The sequence below is a fragment of the Trichomycterus rosablanca genome, chromosome 19 (genome assembly GCF_030014385.1).
Source record: "Trichomycterus rosablanca isolate fTriRos1 chromosome 19, fTriRos1.hap1, whole genome shotgun sequence".
In the NCBI taxonomy this organism is placed as follows: domain Eukaryota; kingdom Metazoa; phylum Chordata; class Actinopteri; order Siluriformes; family Trichomycteridae; genus Trichomycterus; species Trichomycterus rosablanca.
This window is the reverse complement of record NC_086006.1, coordinates 16206783-16224126: the sequence shown is the minus strand read 5'-3', so window position 1 is coordinate 16224126 and position 17344 is coordinate 16206783. Positions and strand designations below refer to the sequence as shown.

Here is a 17344-nt window from a genome sequence, read left to right as displayed (position 1 = left end):
AAGAAAAGCCTGTCATATTGTGACAATTAGTTCTCAGCTCTGTGCTATCCCTGTTCTATCCACTTTCTCCTTTGCAGGCTGCGGATGTTTCTAAATTATTCATGTGTTACTTTGTTTCCATTATTTTGGCCACCTTTTTATTTGTGATTGCCCTTTTTTGTTAATGGCTTTTTAGCCACAGTGTTGTACTACCTTGGTTAAATATCTTGCACTTGGGTTCTTATTTAATTCTTGCAGGTATGGGGCTACATCTTGCGCTTCAGTTGTGAGTTGTTCATATTATAATTTCAACAGTCTGAAAAGCACATGTATACTTTATGAAAACAGACTGTTATGACTTGACTTTCTCTAAATTAGGTTCATTTAGGTGTATTAGCACTGGTGTATTTGGGACCCAAATAATTAGGAAGTCAACCCATCCTAACAAAACATTCTTGCCATTAAAGCAGTCGATCGCACAGCTGGTAGCGTGCAGCTGGTAGATCACGCCTCATTCAAACAGGTCAACTTCATTGACATGAAATGTGGCCACTGTTTCTTTAATTTTGCGGTTTGTTACCATAGATATGCCTCAATCCACCTAAAACACCGCTAATCTAGAACGTTTTCATTCATCAGTAGCCAGTTTGCACATTTTTGCATTTTTCCTTTTGTAATCTACGCTGTTTGTGAAGATAAGCGCGCAACCAAGAACAAAGAAAAATGATGAGGCCAACCCTAAAAAGTAGATCGTGATGACCTGCCGACTGAAATAGTAGATCTTAAGCCACGAAAGTATGGGCACTCCTGGTCTAAACCTACAACACACTACCTAGTCATTATTACATAAATGTCCTGGCAGTGCTGGGAACAGTCCACAATTCAAATAACATCTGGTCAGTGGGGGTGATTTGGTGGTTGGGGGTGGGGTGACAAATTAAATTAAAGAAATAGGCTCTGCCTGCCGTCTGAGGCTGAGCGGCCACATGAACATCGATTGGCCTGTTGTTCAGATAGGGGCGGGATTAAGCCGGATGGGGACTCTCTCTCAGACTAGTGCGATTACGACCTCTGCGGGCTGGTTGGTGTCGCCTGCACGGAGATGGGAAAGGAGTGCGGTAGAGGGTGTGGCTCTCCGTACACAGCGCCGTACTTCACTGCACTCGTCAAGTGTAGGTGATAAGATTTTCGATTGCTGTGCACGTGTCGGCGGAGGCGTGGAGCAGCCTCGTCCTCCCCAATCAGGAGCAGGGACCAGCAGAAATTGGATGTGCTAAAGTGGGAGAAAAAAGAAAAAAAAAAAAAAAAAAAGAAAAAAAAAAAAAAAAAGTTCTTCTGACCTGTGCGTGACTTTAATAGATGAGGGCAGCGCCAGACTGTTGGTGGTCTGGGGCTCTGCTGTCGGACCCATTCCGCTGAACACCTCATCGTCCTGTAGGATATGGCTCAGGTTCTTGCTTTTGACCGGCCGGTAGTTGGCCTCTAGATCCACTGCATACAGGTCTCCACCCATCTCCATAGAGACGGCACGAGCAAAGCGGTTTCTGGAGTAGCTCTTCAGTGTCTTTAGTTCTGTTAAAAATGTATAAAGTCCAAAGTTTCAGTCATGTATGCAAACATTCTGATGTGACTAGAACATAGAAGTCAAGGTGTTTGCCCAATTTTTGCCATGCTTGGATCAATACCTGTCAGAAGCTTGCCAAAGCTGTAAGACAAATTCAACTCCCTATCCCCATCAATACTAGACTTGCAGGAGTGAGTATATACTTTACACACTATACTTGATGCAACTACACTTATTCACAAGAGGGCAGCAGAGCACTGGTGAGATGGTGTCTGGCTACACACACAATACACTACTTGTAAAATACAGTAGTACCTCAGTACTCGACGTTAATTCCCCCTCTTACGTAATAAATAATGTATAATGGAATAATTGGTTCCACTTTCTCAGACAGTCTCTATTTTATAAGGTATATACACTTACCAAAGCTATCTGGTGCATACATTCACTAATTATTGTATAATTTACACCTACCATACAGATGTACTTTAAGGGTATTTAAAGACTGATGGAAACTCATCTGCATTCTCTGTCAGTACCCCATATATCATTCAAGAAGGGACTCCTATAAGACCCCAACAGACCAGATTTTATTTGGGTTGGACCATTCTGAGCACTGCAGCGATACTAAAGGTGGAAATTAGGTAATTGTATGTTGTACTGGTATGTGTGCACCATGTGCAGCAGTATTGTTGGGATGTTTTTAATCAGCTCATCGTAAATTCTGGAAGGAGAATAGTGCGCCAACCAAAAATATTAAGCCGAAAGCATCCTGTGATCAGAAAGTGTCCACTGATAAATGTTGGGCATGATAAAAGAAAGTAGGCCTCATCTTATTGTACATCTATAATGAGCAGCAACACCGCTGCACCTGATGCACTCATACCAGAACAACACAATGCCATGTCAATACCATGTTAGTGTCATTGCAATGCTGAGAACTGTGCACCATCCAAACATCACCTGGTCTGTAAGAGGCAGATGGGGTCTCGTTTGACTAATAAGTAGGGCACAAAGGGGTGACAAAGTGCACAGAGTAGCACAAAAAGTTGGCTATAGTCATTAATTGTATCCAATGGCAGGCGTCTTGACCCATACAAGTTTGAGTGCCGAGCAGACGTCAAGTGCAGAGCAAAACAAATGTATTTATTTGCACCCTTAAACTCGCTGCTTTGTTCAGCTCTTGCCTTGAGTGGTGCGGTAAAACATCATCAAAGTGCGAATATGAGACGAATCTGCATTTGTGTGCAATAAACGTCAAATTCACCCTGAAAGCGTCCAGATAAATCAATGTTTCACTTTTAAACTTGTGTTATAGCTCGGGGTATTGAGAAATTGTAAACTAAACCTGTCTTAATTATTACTGTTCATAAATTCTCTCCACTAATGAAATTTCTCGCTCGTTGTTTTAGTATAATAAGTCACGTTAAGCTTTGTGCACCGCCACACTCCATAGGAAATAACGGCACAGCAGCGCAAAAGCTATTTTATCACTTCTCATGTTAATGCGCCTTTACTGAATGGAATACGGCATTCCAAGGTCAAGCATCTCCACGATTAAGAAGCATAAGGAAACAATAAAGAAGTAAAGGTAAAGTGCAGGTTTTATTGTATTTAACTGTTTTTTAAATTGTATTTCATTGTTGTTTATATTATATTTGTGTTATTTTCAGTGTATAAGTGTGAAAAACAACCCCATTATTTTACATTAGCCTAAAATATATGCAGTTCCATGGGAGCATGGAGCGTGTTAACAGGTTTCCCATACATCCTTATGGGAAAAACTCTCAGAACCAATTGACGTCGAATTTCAAGGTACCACTGTATTGTAATAAATGTAATATGATAATATGGACCTATATAAAGCTAGAATTGACTTCAACTATACAAGCTACGTCACATTATGTGCCAGTCTAAGATAAGCCAGGCTTGTTAACAGACATCCAGTCTCCAATCAGTTGTTGAAAATGTGTGAAGGTTGTGTATCTAGTGATACTGTACTTGTGTATCTCCATACTTTTTTTGGACAGCAGAGTCTTCTTCTTTAGCAGCCTGTAGCTGCTGAAGCTGCAGTCGCAGTCATCAGGCTCGGCATTGGCATTAGCATCAGCACCAGCATCCGCGCTCATGAGGTGTTGGTAAAACTGGGACTTGCTGGATACTGGCTTCCTGACTGAAGACAGACTCGACATGCCTTTGCACTTATACAGCCTGAGTTTGCCTGTGGAGTCCTCCACACACTGCCACTTCTACAAAGTGAAGTCAGAGAGAGAAAGAGAGAGAGGAAAGAGGGGTTATGACATTAAAAAAAAGCTGTAAACACTTACACAAGCATGCGTACTGGAAGGATGACTTTTCCCATTTAAACTATTAATTAAAACCTTGTATTGATTTGACCAGACACTCAAATTTTTACATCAAACACTAACCGATCACTGAAATACCCCCCAAAATAGAACAAAAATGACAAGTATTATGGTACACTCTGACATTATTGGCTTTTCAGCTACCTTGAGAGTCCAATACTAAAATGCACTTAGCTGTAGCTAGCCTCATGCCAAGTATTTAAAGGCTAAAGCTCAAAGGCTGTGTCTGATTGCATAGTATGCTAAATAGTGCACTAATTTGACATACTATTTAGTACAGTTGAATGTTGGTCAGGACAAGACGAAACCAGGAATGCAAAGACATTCTTGACATAACGACTTATTGGAAAAAAACAGACAATAACAGAACAGAACTGTGCAAGGACTAACACAAAGTCAAAAACAACAAGAAGTGAACAATGACAAGGCTTAAGCTATGCTGATGCTAGTCTAACGAATGACCATTGGCATTAGCGTAGCTTACTGCTAAGTTTGAATGAGTTAGATTGGCTAAACACAATCTAACTCCAACCGTAGATCAGATCCCTAATCTAAGCTAACCTCTCTAACCACTAAACTACAAAAAACATGAAGGCTAACCCCTAAGCTAACGGCTACGCTAAGCTAACACTGAACATAGATTAAACTCCCGCCCCAACACAACTGAAATCTTCCGCATTTGCTGTCTAGCTTTAGTTTCTTAGGAGCCATCATGTTTATCCCAAAAACTCGGGAACGCCTCAGTTCGAAACTCGGCTCTGCCACCGGGCGACTGGGCGCCATCTAGCAGGCACAATTGGCAGTGCCTGCAGCAGACAATAATTGGCCACCGTGTCTGCTGGGTGGGATAACGGGACTATAAGTGGATGGGGTCTTCAAATGCTGTGTAAGGACCCTGGGTAGAAACATGAAAAAAACAAAAACCTGAAGGCTAACCCCTAAGGTAATGGCTATGCTAAGCTAACACCAAACATGGATTAGGACTAAGAAAATAAGTACGCATATTGAATACATTAACGAGGACAATTAGACAAGAGAAGGATGTTGCAAAGACAGGAGCCAGGATCAGAAACACATTCAAACACAGGGGTATATGTTCACACAGTAATCAGGACAGACGTGAGGAACAGCTTGAAGTGATAGGTCCATATGTCAGTCATGTGGGATTAGTGTCTGTGACATCACCGAGGTGCCATTTTGGAGGTATTGTTTTAGTCAGCGGTACATTGAAAGTAAAGACCCTTGCATTACTTTTATGAAAATGGTTCTATAAAACACCAAAATGGGTTAAAGCATGTAGCCACTAATGCACCACTGCTTTCACATCAACATCACATGACAATCTTCTTCCCCTTAAAGCTTCTTTGAGGGGTTCAAAAAGGTGGAAATCAGATGATGCTAAATCCGGACAATAAGCTCTCTCAGTATACTACTCAGTATGCTACTCCTCCTGCCCTCACCGTTTCCAACCAAAATATAAAAGTGCGGCTCTATTCCTAACACATGGCGAGCAACAAAGCATCAGCACACTGTGTACTCTTAAACTGTAGGTGGACACAGTAGCATAAGAGCTACACATATTCTAAACTTTAGTTATTACGTTTTTGTATTAATATTACAGCTGTATTTACGTAACTGTTGCATTTTAATGCTGTAGCTGTTATTTATATAGGATCGCACCATTTGTTGGCAGTTATAGCCTATCGGTTAAGGTACTGGACTAGTAATCAAAAGGTTGCTGGTTCAAGCTTCCCTGCCAGGTTGCCTTGAGCAAGGCCCCTAACCCTCAATTGCTTAGACAATATACTGTCACAGTAGTGTAAGTCGTTTTGGATAAAAGCATCTGTTTGTTTGTTTATTAGGATTTTAACGTCATGTTTTACACTTTTGGTTACATTCATGACAGAAACAGTAGTTACTCGATACACAAGATTCATCAGTTCACAAATTTTAATGCCAAACACAGTCATGGACAATTTTGTATCTCCAATTCACCTCACTTGCATGTCTTTGGACTGTGGGAGAAAACCAGAGCTCCCGGAAGAGACCCACGCAGACTTGGGGAGAACATACAAACCCCACACAGAAAGGACCTGGACCGCCCCACCCAGGGATCGAACCCATGACCTTCTTGCTCTGAGGCGACAGTGATACCCACTGAGCCACTGTGTCACCCCGTCTGCTAAATGCCGAAAATGTAAATGTAAATTTACATACGATGCTTCAGGTTCAATACATAGCAGACTTGACCACTGAGTACCTCCAAAATGGCGGTTTTGACAACCTATTGACAACAGGACAAATCAGAAACGGGAGGCGGAGACAAGACGGGTGTGGTATGAAAACAAATACAAAGGAGCTAGTGCTGAGCCATACTGACTGGCATTGTGGCATTCTGTAACTGATAGCTTTGGAGACATGTGGCATCTTCAGTGTATTATGGTCTGGTATTCTGGGTTTAGTTTACAGACCCTTACAAAAAGGAAGCTAAATGGGAGGTAAACATGCCCTCTCTCTTTTCTCTGGCTAATGTCTGCTTACTGAAAGCTTTTAGTCCCTAATGATCCATGTACGTATCACACCTAGAGCACACCAAAAGCTGTGCGCCCATGTTTGTTTGTTTGTGCCTGCGTATGACCGTTAGGGTCGATTAAGTGGTGAGAATTGCCTACCCTCTTCCAGCCTGCTTGCTTTGTCATGTGTAATTACCGTGTGATGCCAAGCCGTCCTTGTTAAAAGGCGTGTTAATGAAAAGCCGGGGTTGCGCTCTCTATATCTCACACTTTGGTACATCTAACACGTTGCTGTCAGTTGATTAAAAGTGAGATGCTGCTATACAAAAACAACTGTGATGCTCAGCAGCAGCCAGATGACAATAAGTAGTAGCATGAAAATAGGGACTGTGATCCAGGGTTTTAATTTGGGATGCACCTACAAACCAAAATAGATTTAGCGGTGTTAATGAAGGTGTTCTGTCAACAGTTTGCTTTAAAGATGCATCTGCCTCTTCAGATTTATACCTCACAAGCTGTTTCCAAAATGGTAACGAGTCCGCTCAGGTGGCGCAGCGGTAAAACACGCTAGCACACCAGAGCTGAGATTTTAAACATGTCGTTTTGAATCTCAGCTCTGCCATACGGCTGGGCTGTTCACACAGGGTGGGAAAGCCGGACCAGGGTTCCTTATAACTGATGCTGCTACGACCTCTGGTGGCTGATTGATGATCGAGGACTAATGCGTTGATCAGGGTGTGGCTCTCCGTACACAAAGCTGATGCGCATATGAACTCGCTTCGTGCAGGTGAAACGATGCAGTTGGTACTGCACACGTGTTGGAGGGGGCGTGTGTCAGTTGCGGCGCTCCTCAGTCAGCAATGGAGGGTAGTATCGGTACAGAGGAAGCGTAATGCAATCAGGGTAATTGGATACGACTAGATTAGGGAGAAACTTTATTTAATTTAACAGCATTTTATATAACCTTCACTTCACTTATAATTTCTTTCAGTGGAAGTGAGTGTACAGTACATTGGTCATTACATACTTAGAGCTTAATAATTATTGCCAATCACATAATAATATGCAGATAAAAAGATCATTTTTTGCTTAAGATCATATCCAACACACCCACATGACAGAACAACCTTTATTGCTATAGTAATTCTGATGTGTGGCACACAATGATTTTATCCTGTAGGACTTTCTCAATAATATGAGTGTTATTGTATTCTGACCCTAAAGTACCATATTCTACCCTTTTGTGTTTTCACTTTTGGGCCTAAATTAGGGGTGTCAAACTCTTTCACAGAAGGCTGTGATTGCAGTCTGCCTTTTAAGTCTTGGACAATTTGTTGTTTTTCTTAGAGGCTAAATTCTGTGTTTGGTGTCAAAATGCCAAATTTATACTGTATATTTATAATGTATATCTACATTTATATTGTACTCCTTTACCACAGACACAGACTCATAACACAAGAGACGTATCAGTTTCTCTTCTTGAAGCACAAACTTGTATTCATTCTCCCATCTTTCATTAAATTTTCTCCTTCTGCTTCAGTTTTCTCTTCTTGTACATTGTGGGATTATTTGTAAATATTTTTCAACATCACTTGGTTAAAAAACCGCCTCAATTAAATGCTGATTGGAAACACTGCCATCTAGTGATGGGATGCGGTCACTTTGCGGGTCACAAAATCATCATGCATTGTGGGAGATGCAGTTTATGAACGATTTAACAGTGTATTTTTTAAAATGCATTTTCTCCCCATTTTCCTCCCGATTTAGCGCACTCAATTTTGTCTTCCGCTGCTATCAGAGACACCAGATTGCATCCGAGGAGAGCACGTCACTGTACACGCCTCTTCTGACATGTGCACAGCCCTCTCCTCTTCTCGCCCCTGCTTTCTGCACAGGTGTCTCTTCTGCTAATTAGGGTCCTTACACAGCATATGAAGACCCACCCACACACAGTCCGGCCCCCACCCTGCAGATACGGTGGCCAATTTGTATCTGCTGCAGGCACTGCCAATTATGCCCGCCAGATGGTGCCCAGCCGACCGGAGGCAACACCGAGTTTCGAACCGAGGAGTTCAGAAACTCGGTGCTGGTGTGCAAGCGGAATATCCCACTGTGCCACCTGGGCGCCCTTTAACAGTGTATTTTAAATAATTAAATCTTAAAATCATTCAAAAATATATCATTATAAAAAATCAGCTCTAAAGTCTAAAAATACACCTGAAGTCTGAGTACATAGATGCTTATTGGTACAATCTTTAGCTATATAAATAATCAGATATATCTACTATCACAATGTTGATTTCCATCTTGGGGTTAAAATAGTTTTCATTTTCTATATCTGCACGACAGTGGCGGCTGCTGGTCTTTCAAAGAGGGGAACTTCATAAAATTTGTCAATTTATTTATACATAAATTCTGCCCTCCGTTCCTTTTCAAGAAAATGGCCTGTGATCGAACAAGGAAATGTTGAAATTATGTTAAACTGAAACAAATAATATGAGTGTGTTTTATTTACACAATGTAGATCTCAAAATAGCTGTCAATCAAAACGGGATTCAGCCTTTCGACTGATCCTCCAATCATCTTGCAGAAGCTCCGCGTCCAGACCTGCCCACAGCTCCATTCACCCCCAGAGACGCTCAGTGTCCGGGGCGGGACAAAATCGTGGCATTTATCCAATGACCGGCGAGTTTCGAAGCAATGAAAAAAACCGTTCCATGCAGTCCCGTTGAAGTGAATAGACGCTCAGCTTCTACGGGCAAATGCATTGACGCTGCGGGAATGTATGAGAAGTTAACAAAATTTAGTCAGTCGATTTGTGATAAGTAGCTGATGAACAAACTCGTCTTCGAGATGAACGTGTTCTAACGCATTCGTAGTAAATGAAATGTTAACACAACTGTACATATTTGACCATTTAATTTTTGACATTTTAGGGGAAGCTGAGCTTTCCTTGCAGTCTTAGAGAAATAGCCACTGCTGCACGATGTTTCATTTAAATGAAGCACCAGGAGACAATGAAGTAAAAGTACTCATTATGTCCAATTCAAGCAAGCAACTTCTCGTTAATATATTTTTACTCTTAAAGGAAGTACACTGCACAAAGAAAAGCAGAAGAGAAGTCTGATGTCTGCGCGAGGAGAAAAAGACGTCTGATCAAAGCAGACGGAGACAAAGACGAGCTCTATATGTTGGAAATGACATCCTACTCACTGTTGCTCTACAGTGTACTCAGAAGGTCATTCTTACAGGGCATGGACAGATAAAAGGAAAAGAAGAGAAAGGGAACATGATGGGGAAGAGAGGACTGGATCAGAGAGAGATCTTACTGAGGGGAAAAACCTGGATATCTCAGGTGTGTTTGATCTGACAGCTCAGATTCTCTAACACTACCTTCATTATCCATCAGAGAGAGAGAGAGAGAGAGAGAGAGAGAAAGCGAGAGAGAGAGAAAGAGAGAGAGAGAGAGAGAGAGAGAGAGAGAGAGAGAGAGAGAGAGTCTTTCTGTAGGAAAGCCTATTAGCATTATTGTTTCTTCCACATTACACAGTGCTATATATGCCAGGTGTATTTATAAAATATGTTTTTTTCTCATACATATTGCATATAGGAGTATATACAGTGTATCACAAAAGTGAGTACACCCCTCACATTTCTGCAAATATTTCATTATATCTTTTCATGGGACAACACTATAGACATGAAACTTGGATATAACTTAGAGTAGTCAGTGTACAGCTTGTATAGCAGTGTAGATTTACTGTCTTCTGAAAATAACTCAACACACAGCCATTAATGTCTAAATAGCTGGCAACATAAGTGAGTACACCCCACAGTGAACATGTCCAAATTGTGCCCAGATGTGTCGTTGTCCCTCCCTGGTGTCATGTGTCAAGGTCCCAGGTGTAAATGGGGAGCAGGGCTGTTAAATTTGGTGTTTTGGGTACAATTCTCTCATACTGGCCACTGGATATTCAACATGGCACCTCATGGCAAATAACTCTCTGAGGATGTGAGAAATAGAATTGTTGCTCTCCACAAAGATGGCCTGGGCTATAAGAAGATTGCTAACACCCTGAAACTGAGCTACAGCATGGTGGCCAAGGTCATACAGCGGTTTTCCAAGACAGGTTCCACTCGGAACAGGCTTCGCCAGGGTCGACCAAAGAAGTTGAGTCCAGCTATTGTTGAGTGGCGGTTCTTGATGTTTGTTGACAAACTGGAGATCCCCTGATCATCTTTGCTTATCAAAGTCTCAGTCTTTCCTGGATGCTGCTTTTGTACCAAACCATGATTACAATCACCTGTTGTTTGGAATCACATCATTATTTAGTTTTTCACCTCATTACTAGCCCTATATTGCCCTTGTCCTAACATTTTTTGGAATGTGTTGCAGGTCTGAAATGCAGGAATGGAGGTTTATTAATAAATGAAATGAAGTTAAGCAGATAAAACATGAAATATCTTTTCATACTGTCCCAACTTTTTCTGATTAGAGGTTGTATGTAGACATCAAACTATTAGCATTCTGGACATTCCATTCCAAAACTATGAACATTAAATTGAAGTTGAACCCCCTTTGCTGCTTTAATTGTCTATACTTTTCTGGTTTCACAAGATTCTGAAGTATTTCAGAACGTGTGGCCAAAAGTATGCGGACACCAAACTATGAGAATTTTAGACACTCCATTTCAACACTATGGACATTAATATGAAGCTGAACCTCCTTTGTTGCTTTAATTGTCTATACTTGTCTGAGTTCCTAAGATTCTGAAGTATTTGTGGGAATTTGTGCCAATTAAGTTGAAATAGCATATACTTTATTGCATATAACTGATTTTATATATCTGTTAACAATGGTATGGCTGAAACAGTGGAACTCGATAATCAGGAAGGGTTTGGACATACTTTTGGTGTAGTGCAGTGTATATGCAGGTGTTTTTTGTACCTGTCCAGTCTGTTCACAGGGTGTCTGGTACTCTGCACGCTGACACAGGTCTTTGACTCGCTGATATTTGGGAAGGTAGTTCTCCTCCTGTGCTACGTCCTTCCCATCTTCCATTACTTTGTGAAGTAGTTTACTACAAAGGAGATAAACAGAAATGTCATCTTATTATTCCATTACAGAAAGTAATATCTATTAGGGTCAAAAGTTAGAGGTAGCAACATTGAGGTAATATATTTAGCCAACATAAAACCTATTAATGTAAGGAGTAAGAACATAGTGTCAACAGTAAAGACAATTCATAAAATAAAATGGTACAACCATTAAACAAGGGCAATAGGATGGAGTTATGATGTTGGGAATGTGTGCTGGAGGGCAGCATTGAGGAACGTGACCAGAAGAAACACGGTTTCAGAGAAAAGCATAAATTTCCATACAGAGGAACTGGCAAGTTTGAGAGGAACCATGATGTATAGAAAAAACTTCCACCTGAAGTGTGTTAACTCTCATGAGGAGCAGGTGATTGATCCAATCATCTGCATCTCTGTGCCATGTGGTACACTGCTAAACTACTTCAGCAGCTGCCACATTATAACAAAGCAACAGATGGGCTACAGTTAGTAATTGTATGGGCAAGCCGTAGCCTAGTGGTTAAGGTACTGGACTAGTAACCAGAAGGTTGTTGGTTCAAGCCCCACCACTGCCAGGTTGCTGCTGTTGGGCCCTTGAGCAAGGCCCCTAACCCTCAGTTGCTCAGACTATATACTGTAACTGTAATGTAAGTCGCTTTGGATAAAGGCATCTGCTAAATGCAGAAAATGTAAATGTATACACACAAAGTTCATTTTTATGGTAGGTATAGCTTTTACAATAATCGATGAATGTACATACTAGATAGGTGTTCCTAATAAAGTGTTCAGTGAGTGTACTTCAGTGGATCAGATAAGGATATACAGTATGTACAATCACGTCTGGCAGTGCTAACTCAGAAAGACTGTTGGGCCCCCAAGCAAGGCCCTTAACCCTGAATTGCTTGCATTGCAGTTGTAGCCTAGTGGTTAAGGTACTGGACTAGTCATCAAAAGATCACTGGTTCAATCTCCACTACTGCCAGGTCACCACTGTTGGGCTCTTGAGCAAGGCCCTTAACACTTAATTGCTTGCATTGCGAGTAGTTTTGGATAAAAGTGTCTGCTCAATGCAGCAAATGTCTGATAAATTCCATGAATAAAAAAAACCAACCCAGCTAAGTAGTGAAGCCCCACTACTGCTAGACTGCCACTGCCACGGTTAAGGTACGGCGTATGGTCTGAGCACTGACAGGCTGACCTCCCACGTCTTCAACCTCTGCAGCAATGCTGGCAGCACTCATGTGTCTATTTTTTAAAGCCAACCTCTGGATATGACGCCGAACATGTGGACTCAACTTCTTTGGTCGACCCTGGCGAAGCCTGTTCCGAGTGGAACCTGTCCTGGAAAACCGCTGTATGACCTTGGCCACCATGCTGTAGCTCAGTTTCAGGGTGTTAGCAATCTTCTTATAGCCCAGGCCATCTTTGTGGAGAGCAACAATTCTATTTCTCACATCCTCAGAGAGTTCTTTGCCATGAGGTGCCATGTTGAATATCCAGTGGCCAGTATGAGAGAATTGTACCCAAAACACCAAATTTAACAGCCCTGCTCCCCATTTACACCTGGGACCTTGACACATGACACCAGGGAGGGACAACGACACATTTGGGCACAATTTGGACATGTTCACTGTGGGGTGTACTCACTTATGTTGCCAGCTATTTAGACATGAATGGCTGTGTGTTGAGTTATTTTCAGAAGACAGTAAATCTACACTGCTATACAAGCTGTACACTGACTACTCTAAGTTATATCCAAGTTTCATGTCTATAGTGTTGTCCCATGAAAAGATATAATGAAATATTTGCAGAAATGTGAGGGGTGTACTCACTTTTGTGATACACTGTATATACATATACAGGTGTACAGTACAATAAAATTCTTCCTTCGCATATCCCAGCTTGTTTGAAAGCTGGGGTCAGAGCGCAGGGTGAGCCATCGTACGGCGCCCCTGGAACAGACAGGGTTAAGGGCCTTGCTCAAGGACCCAACAGTGGCTGCATAGCAGAGCCTGGATTTGAACCGCCAATCTTCCGGCTGATAGCCCAAAGCTCTACCCACTAGGCTACCACTGTCCCGTACTGGGCTAGTAAATGAAAGATTCCTGGTTCAAGCCCCACCACTGCCAGGTTGCCACTGTTGGGCCCTTGAACAAGGCCCTTAATCCTCAATTGCTTGCATTATGAATAGCTTTGGATAAAAGGGTCTGCTAAATACCATAAATATAAAAAAATACAGTTTTAGGGCAGTTTAGCATAGAGGTGAAGTTACTGGACTAGTAATAGAAAGATCCCTGGTTCAAGCCCAAACACTGCCAGGTTACCACTGTTGGGCCCTTGAACAAGGCCCTTAACCCTAATTGCTTGCATTATGAATAGCTCTGGATAAAGCATTTGCTAAATGCAGTAAAAGTCCATAAATGTACACAAAACATACAGTTTTAGGGCAGTTGTAGCCTTGCGTTTAAGATACTGGACTAGTAATTGAAAGAACCCTGGTTCAAGTCCAACCACTGCCAGGTTTCCAATGTTGGGCCCTTGAGCAAGGTCCTTAACCCTTAACTGCTTGCACTGTGAGTAGCTTTGGATAAAAGTGTCTGCTAAATGCCATAAATGTAAACAAACCAACAAAAAAATACAGTTTTTGGGCAGTTGTAGCCTAGTGGTTAAGGTACTGGACTAGTAATCAAAAGATCCCTGGTTCAAGCCCAACCACTGCCAGGCTGCCAATGTTGGGCCCTTGAGCAAGGCCCTTAACCCTCAATTGCATAGACAGTATACTGTCACAATACTGTAAGTCATTTTGGATAAAAGCATCTGCTAATTGCTGGAAATGTAAATGTTTCACATCTGACAAATTGCATTACAATAAACTGTAAATGAGGAGGTCAGTGTGTCCCATTGCACAACATCTGCACACACACAATTATATTCAATACTGACTTACCCTCTCTCCACCAGAAAGGAATCCCTCCACATTTTCCCCTTCTTGTTAACCTGGAACCTGAGATTAGGATTGAGAAGAGAAAATCGATTAGCGCGTATAGTCACTGATCATCACTGTGTACCAGAATCCTCTCATCCAGCGCTCTCAGCTCTTAAAGCGCCGACTAAATGCAACAGGTTCAGCCAGAAATTGAAAAAGAAGGGGGGAGCGTGAGAAAAATGCTTCAGGGTCAAACGGGCTCAGATGAACAGAAATTGAAACAGCATTTCAAGATTTTTTTTCAGTCTTTTTTCGTACAGCACTGATGGAAAAGAAGAATGATGGAACGAAGCTGCGTAAAAGAAATAAAAAGTATCCGGGGCTGTTTTTGACCTTCAGAAGTTAAGAGCTATAGACAAGTGTTTGGTGAGAGGTAAAAAGAAGAAGCTTGTGTTGTATGATTCATATCATTTTTATTCTTTAGCATCGCTAGATTACGTGTTCAAGTTATTTAATACGTCAAAGCAGTTGTCTCTTCTACATCTCATTCCTGTGTTAGAGCATTAGATAGAATTGTGAGACTTTTTATTCCAGCAGCTGCTAAAGAAACTACACTGATCAGCCATAACATTACAGCTACACTCACTGTCCATTTTATCAGCTTCATTTACCATATAGAAGCACTTTGTTGTTCCACAATTACTGACTGTAGTCCATCTGTTTCTCTACATACCTTTTTAGCCTGCTTTTGCCCTGTTCTTCAATGGTCAGGACCCCCACAGGACCACCACAGAGCAGGTATTATTTAGGTGGTGGATCATTCTCAGCACTGTAGTGACAATAACATGGTGGTGGTGTGTTAGTGTGTGTTGTGCTGGTATGAGTGGATCAGACACAGCAGCGCTGCTGGAGTTTTTAAATACAGTGTCCACTCACTGTCCACTCTATTAGACACTCCTACCTAGTTGATCCACCTTGTGGATGTAAAGTCAGAGACGATCGCTCATCTATTGTTGCTGTTTGAGTTGGTCATCTGCTAGACCATCAGTGGTCACAGGCAGGGTGCTGTTGGCTTGATATTTTTGCTTGGTGGACTATTCTCAGTCTAGCAGTGACAGTGAGGTGTTTAAAAACTCCATCAGCATTGCTGTCTCTTATCCACTCATACCAGCACAACACACACTAACACACCACCACCATGTCAGTGTCACTGCAGTGCTGAGAATGACCCACCACCCAAATAATACCTACTCTGTAGTGGTCCTGACCATTGAAGAACAGCATGAAAGGGGGCTAACAAAGCATGCAGAGAAACAGATGGACTACAGTCAGTAATTGTAAAACTACAAAGTGCTCCTATAAGGTAAGTGGAGCTGATACAATGGACAATGTGTGTAGAAACAAGGAGGTGGTTTTAATGTTATGGCTGATCGGTGTATATGCTCAAAGGAAACCTACTCCTCGCTACTGATGCTGACTTCCACTCCTGACTGAGGAGAGTTGTGACTAACACATGCCCCCTCCGACACGTGTGCAGTAGCCGACTGCATCTCTTCAGGTTCATATGTGAATCAGATTAGCTCACCGGAGGTCACACACTGATCCCATTATCCCTCATCTCTGTGCAGGCGCAATGAATCAGCCAGCAGAGGTCGTAATTGCATCAGTTATGAATAATTTCCTCCGGCAACCTCCCTACGAACGAGCCAATCGTTGTTCGTGTAGGCGCCCAGCCTGCAGAGCTGAGATTCAAACTCACAAGTTTGAGATGTCAGCTCTGGTATGCTAGCACGTTATACATTTAGCCTTTTAATTCCACATAATGATGACTGACTACAGCTGGTGGCTTATAGCTTGAAGCTAACTCAATCTTGCCTTGACTGTGGGATGTGTCACTCACATTCCAGCTGCTTCTAACTAATGGATTACACCCTAAATGGTTTCCTCTGGTATCTATCCAAATTACTGTTACTGTAATCAAGCAGATTAAATGTATTGTGTCCTAATAGGTTAGAGATTTAAAAATAGCTGTTTCCAGAAATTAGGACCAACTGTGCAACTGACCATAGTTCTAATAATTAATAAATATAACAATAGTATGAATGTTCCAGTGACGGAGCTGTACCTGTTCATCATCCTGTCAGTATCGAGCAGTTTGAGGATGGACTTGCCATCCATGTCCGGAGGAATATCAAGCCCGGCGATGTCTAGTATGGTGGGGGCCAAGTCGATGTTTAACACGATGTGAGGATTGCTGGGAAAACAGATAGTAAAAATAATTTGTTAGTGTGTAATTAATAACGGTGCAATCAAAACTAGTAACTGCATCTGTTGCTATAGTTTCATCTATTTGTAAGAGGACACCCCTTCTAATTGTTGAGTTCAGGTGTCTATATACTTTTGGGCATAAAGTGTAGGTCACATAAAACTAATACTAAATAAATAATAGCTTGATGTTTGAGTTTTGAACCAAATACACTTTGAACGTCTTGTTTTTGCATTTCCCCTTTTTCCTCCCAATCTAGTTGTGCCCAATTCCCTGATCATACCTTATTTAGCCACTACAGACCCCAACCCTGACTTTAAAGAGCCGCAGACTATCATGTAGCCCCTCCAACAAGTGGTTAGTTGCTTCTTTAACCTTGTTCATCGACAAGCCAGCAATGTGGAACCTATCTGACCTTTCCTTCCTCAGGCACAGCCACTTGTGCCTGTGTAGATGCCCAGGCAGGACACTTTGACATTATTCTAATATGTAGATTACAGCTACAACTATTGCAAACAGGTACTTAAATCAAGTGTACAGCAATGCAGCCTTCATGAATGAAATATTGGCTATACAATGGATTGAACTGACCATAATACGTAGATCATAAGACAAGGCCAGCTTTTCCTTGCATTAAATCCTAAGTCATGTGGT

The 17344-nt window shown here is 41.8% G+C and overlaps 1 protein-coding gene across 2 annotated transcripts in view; it reads right to left on the bottom strand.

Moving 5' to 3' along the window:
• Positions 1-17344, bottom strand: part of LOC134333119 (extracellular sulfatase Sulf-2-like) — a 97121-nt gene that overhangs the window by 664 nt on the left and 79113 nt on the right. Inside the window, exons 8-12 of one of the 2 annotated variants that reach the window (XM_063014961.1) lie at positions 16550-16678; positions 14446-14502; positions 11371-11503; positions 3561-3792; positions 1320-1551 (exon numbers count right to left, since the gene is read on the bottom strand). In XM_063014961.1, coding sequence (XP_062871031.1) covers positions 1320-1551; positions 3561-3792; positions 11371-11503; positions 14446-14502; positions 16550-16678 — 783 coding nt within the window. Of the gene's footprint in view, positions 1-1319; positions 1552-3560; positions 3793-11370; positions 11504-14441; positions 14503-16549; positions 16679-17344 lie in introns of those variants that run through there. The other variant, XM_063014962.1, reaches the window with a different exon arrangement.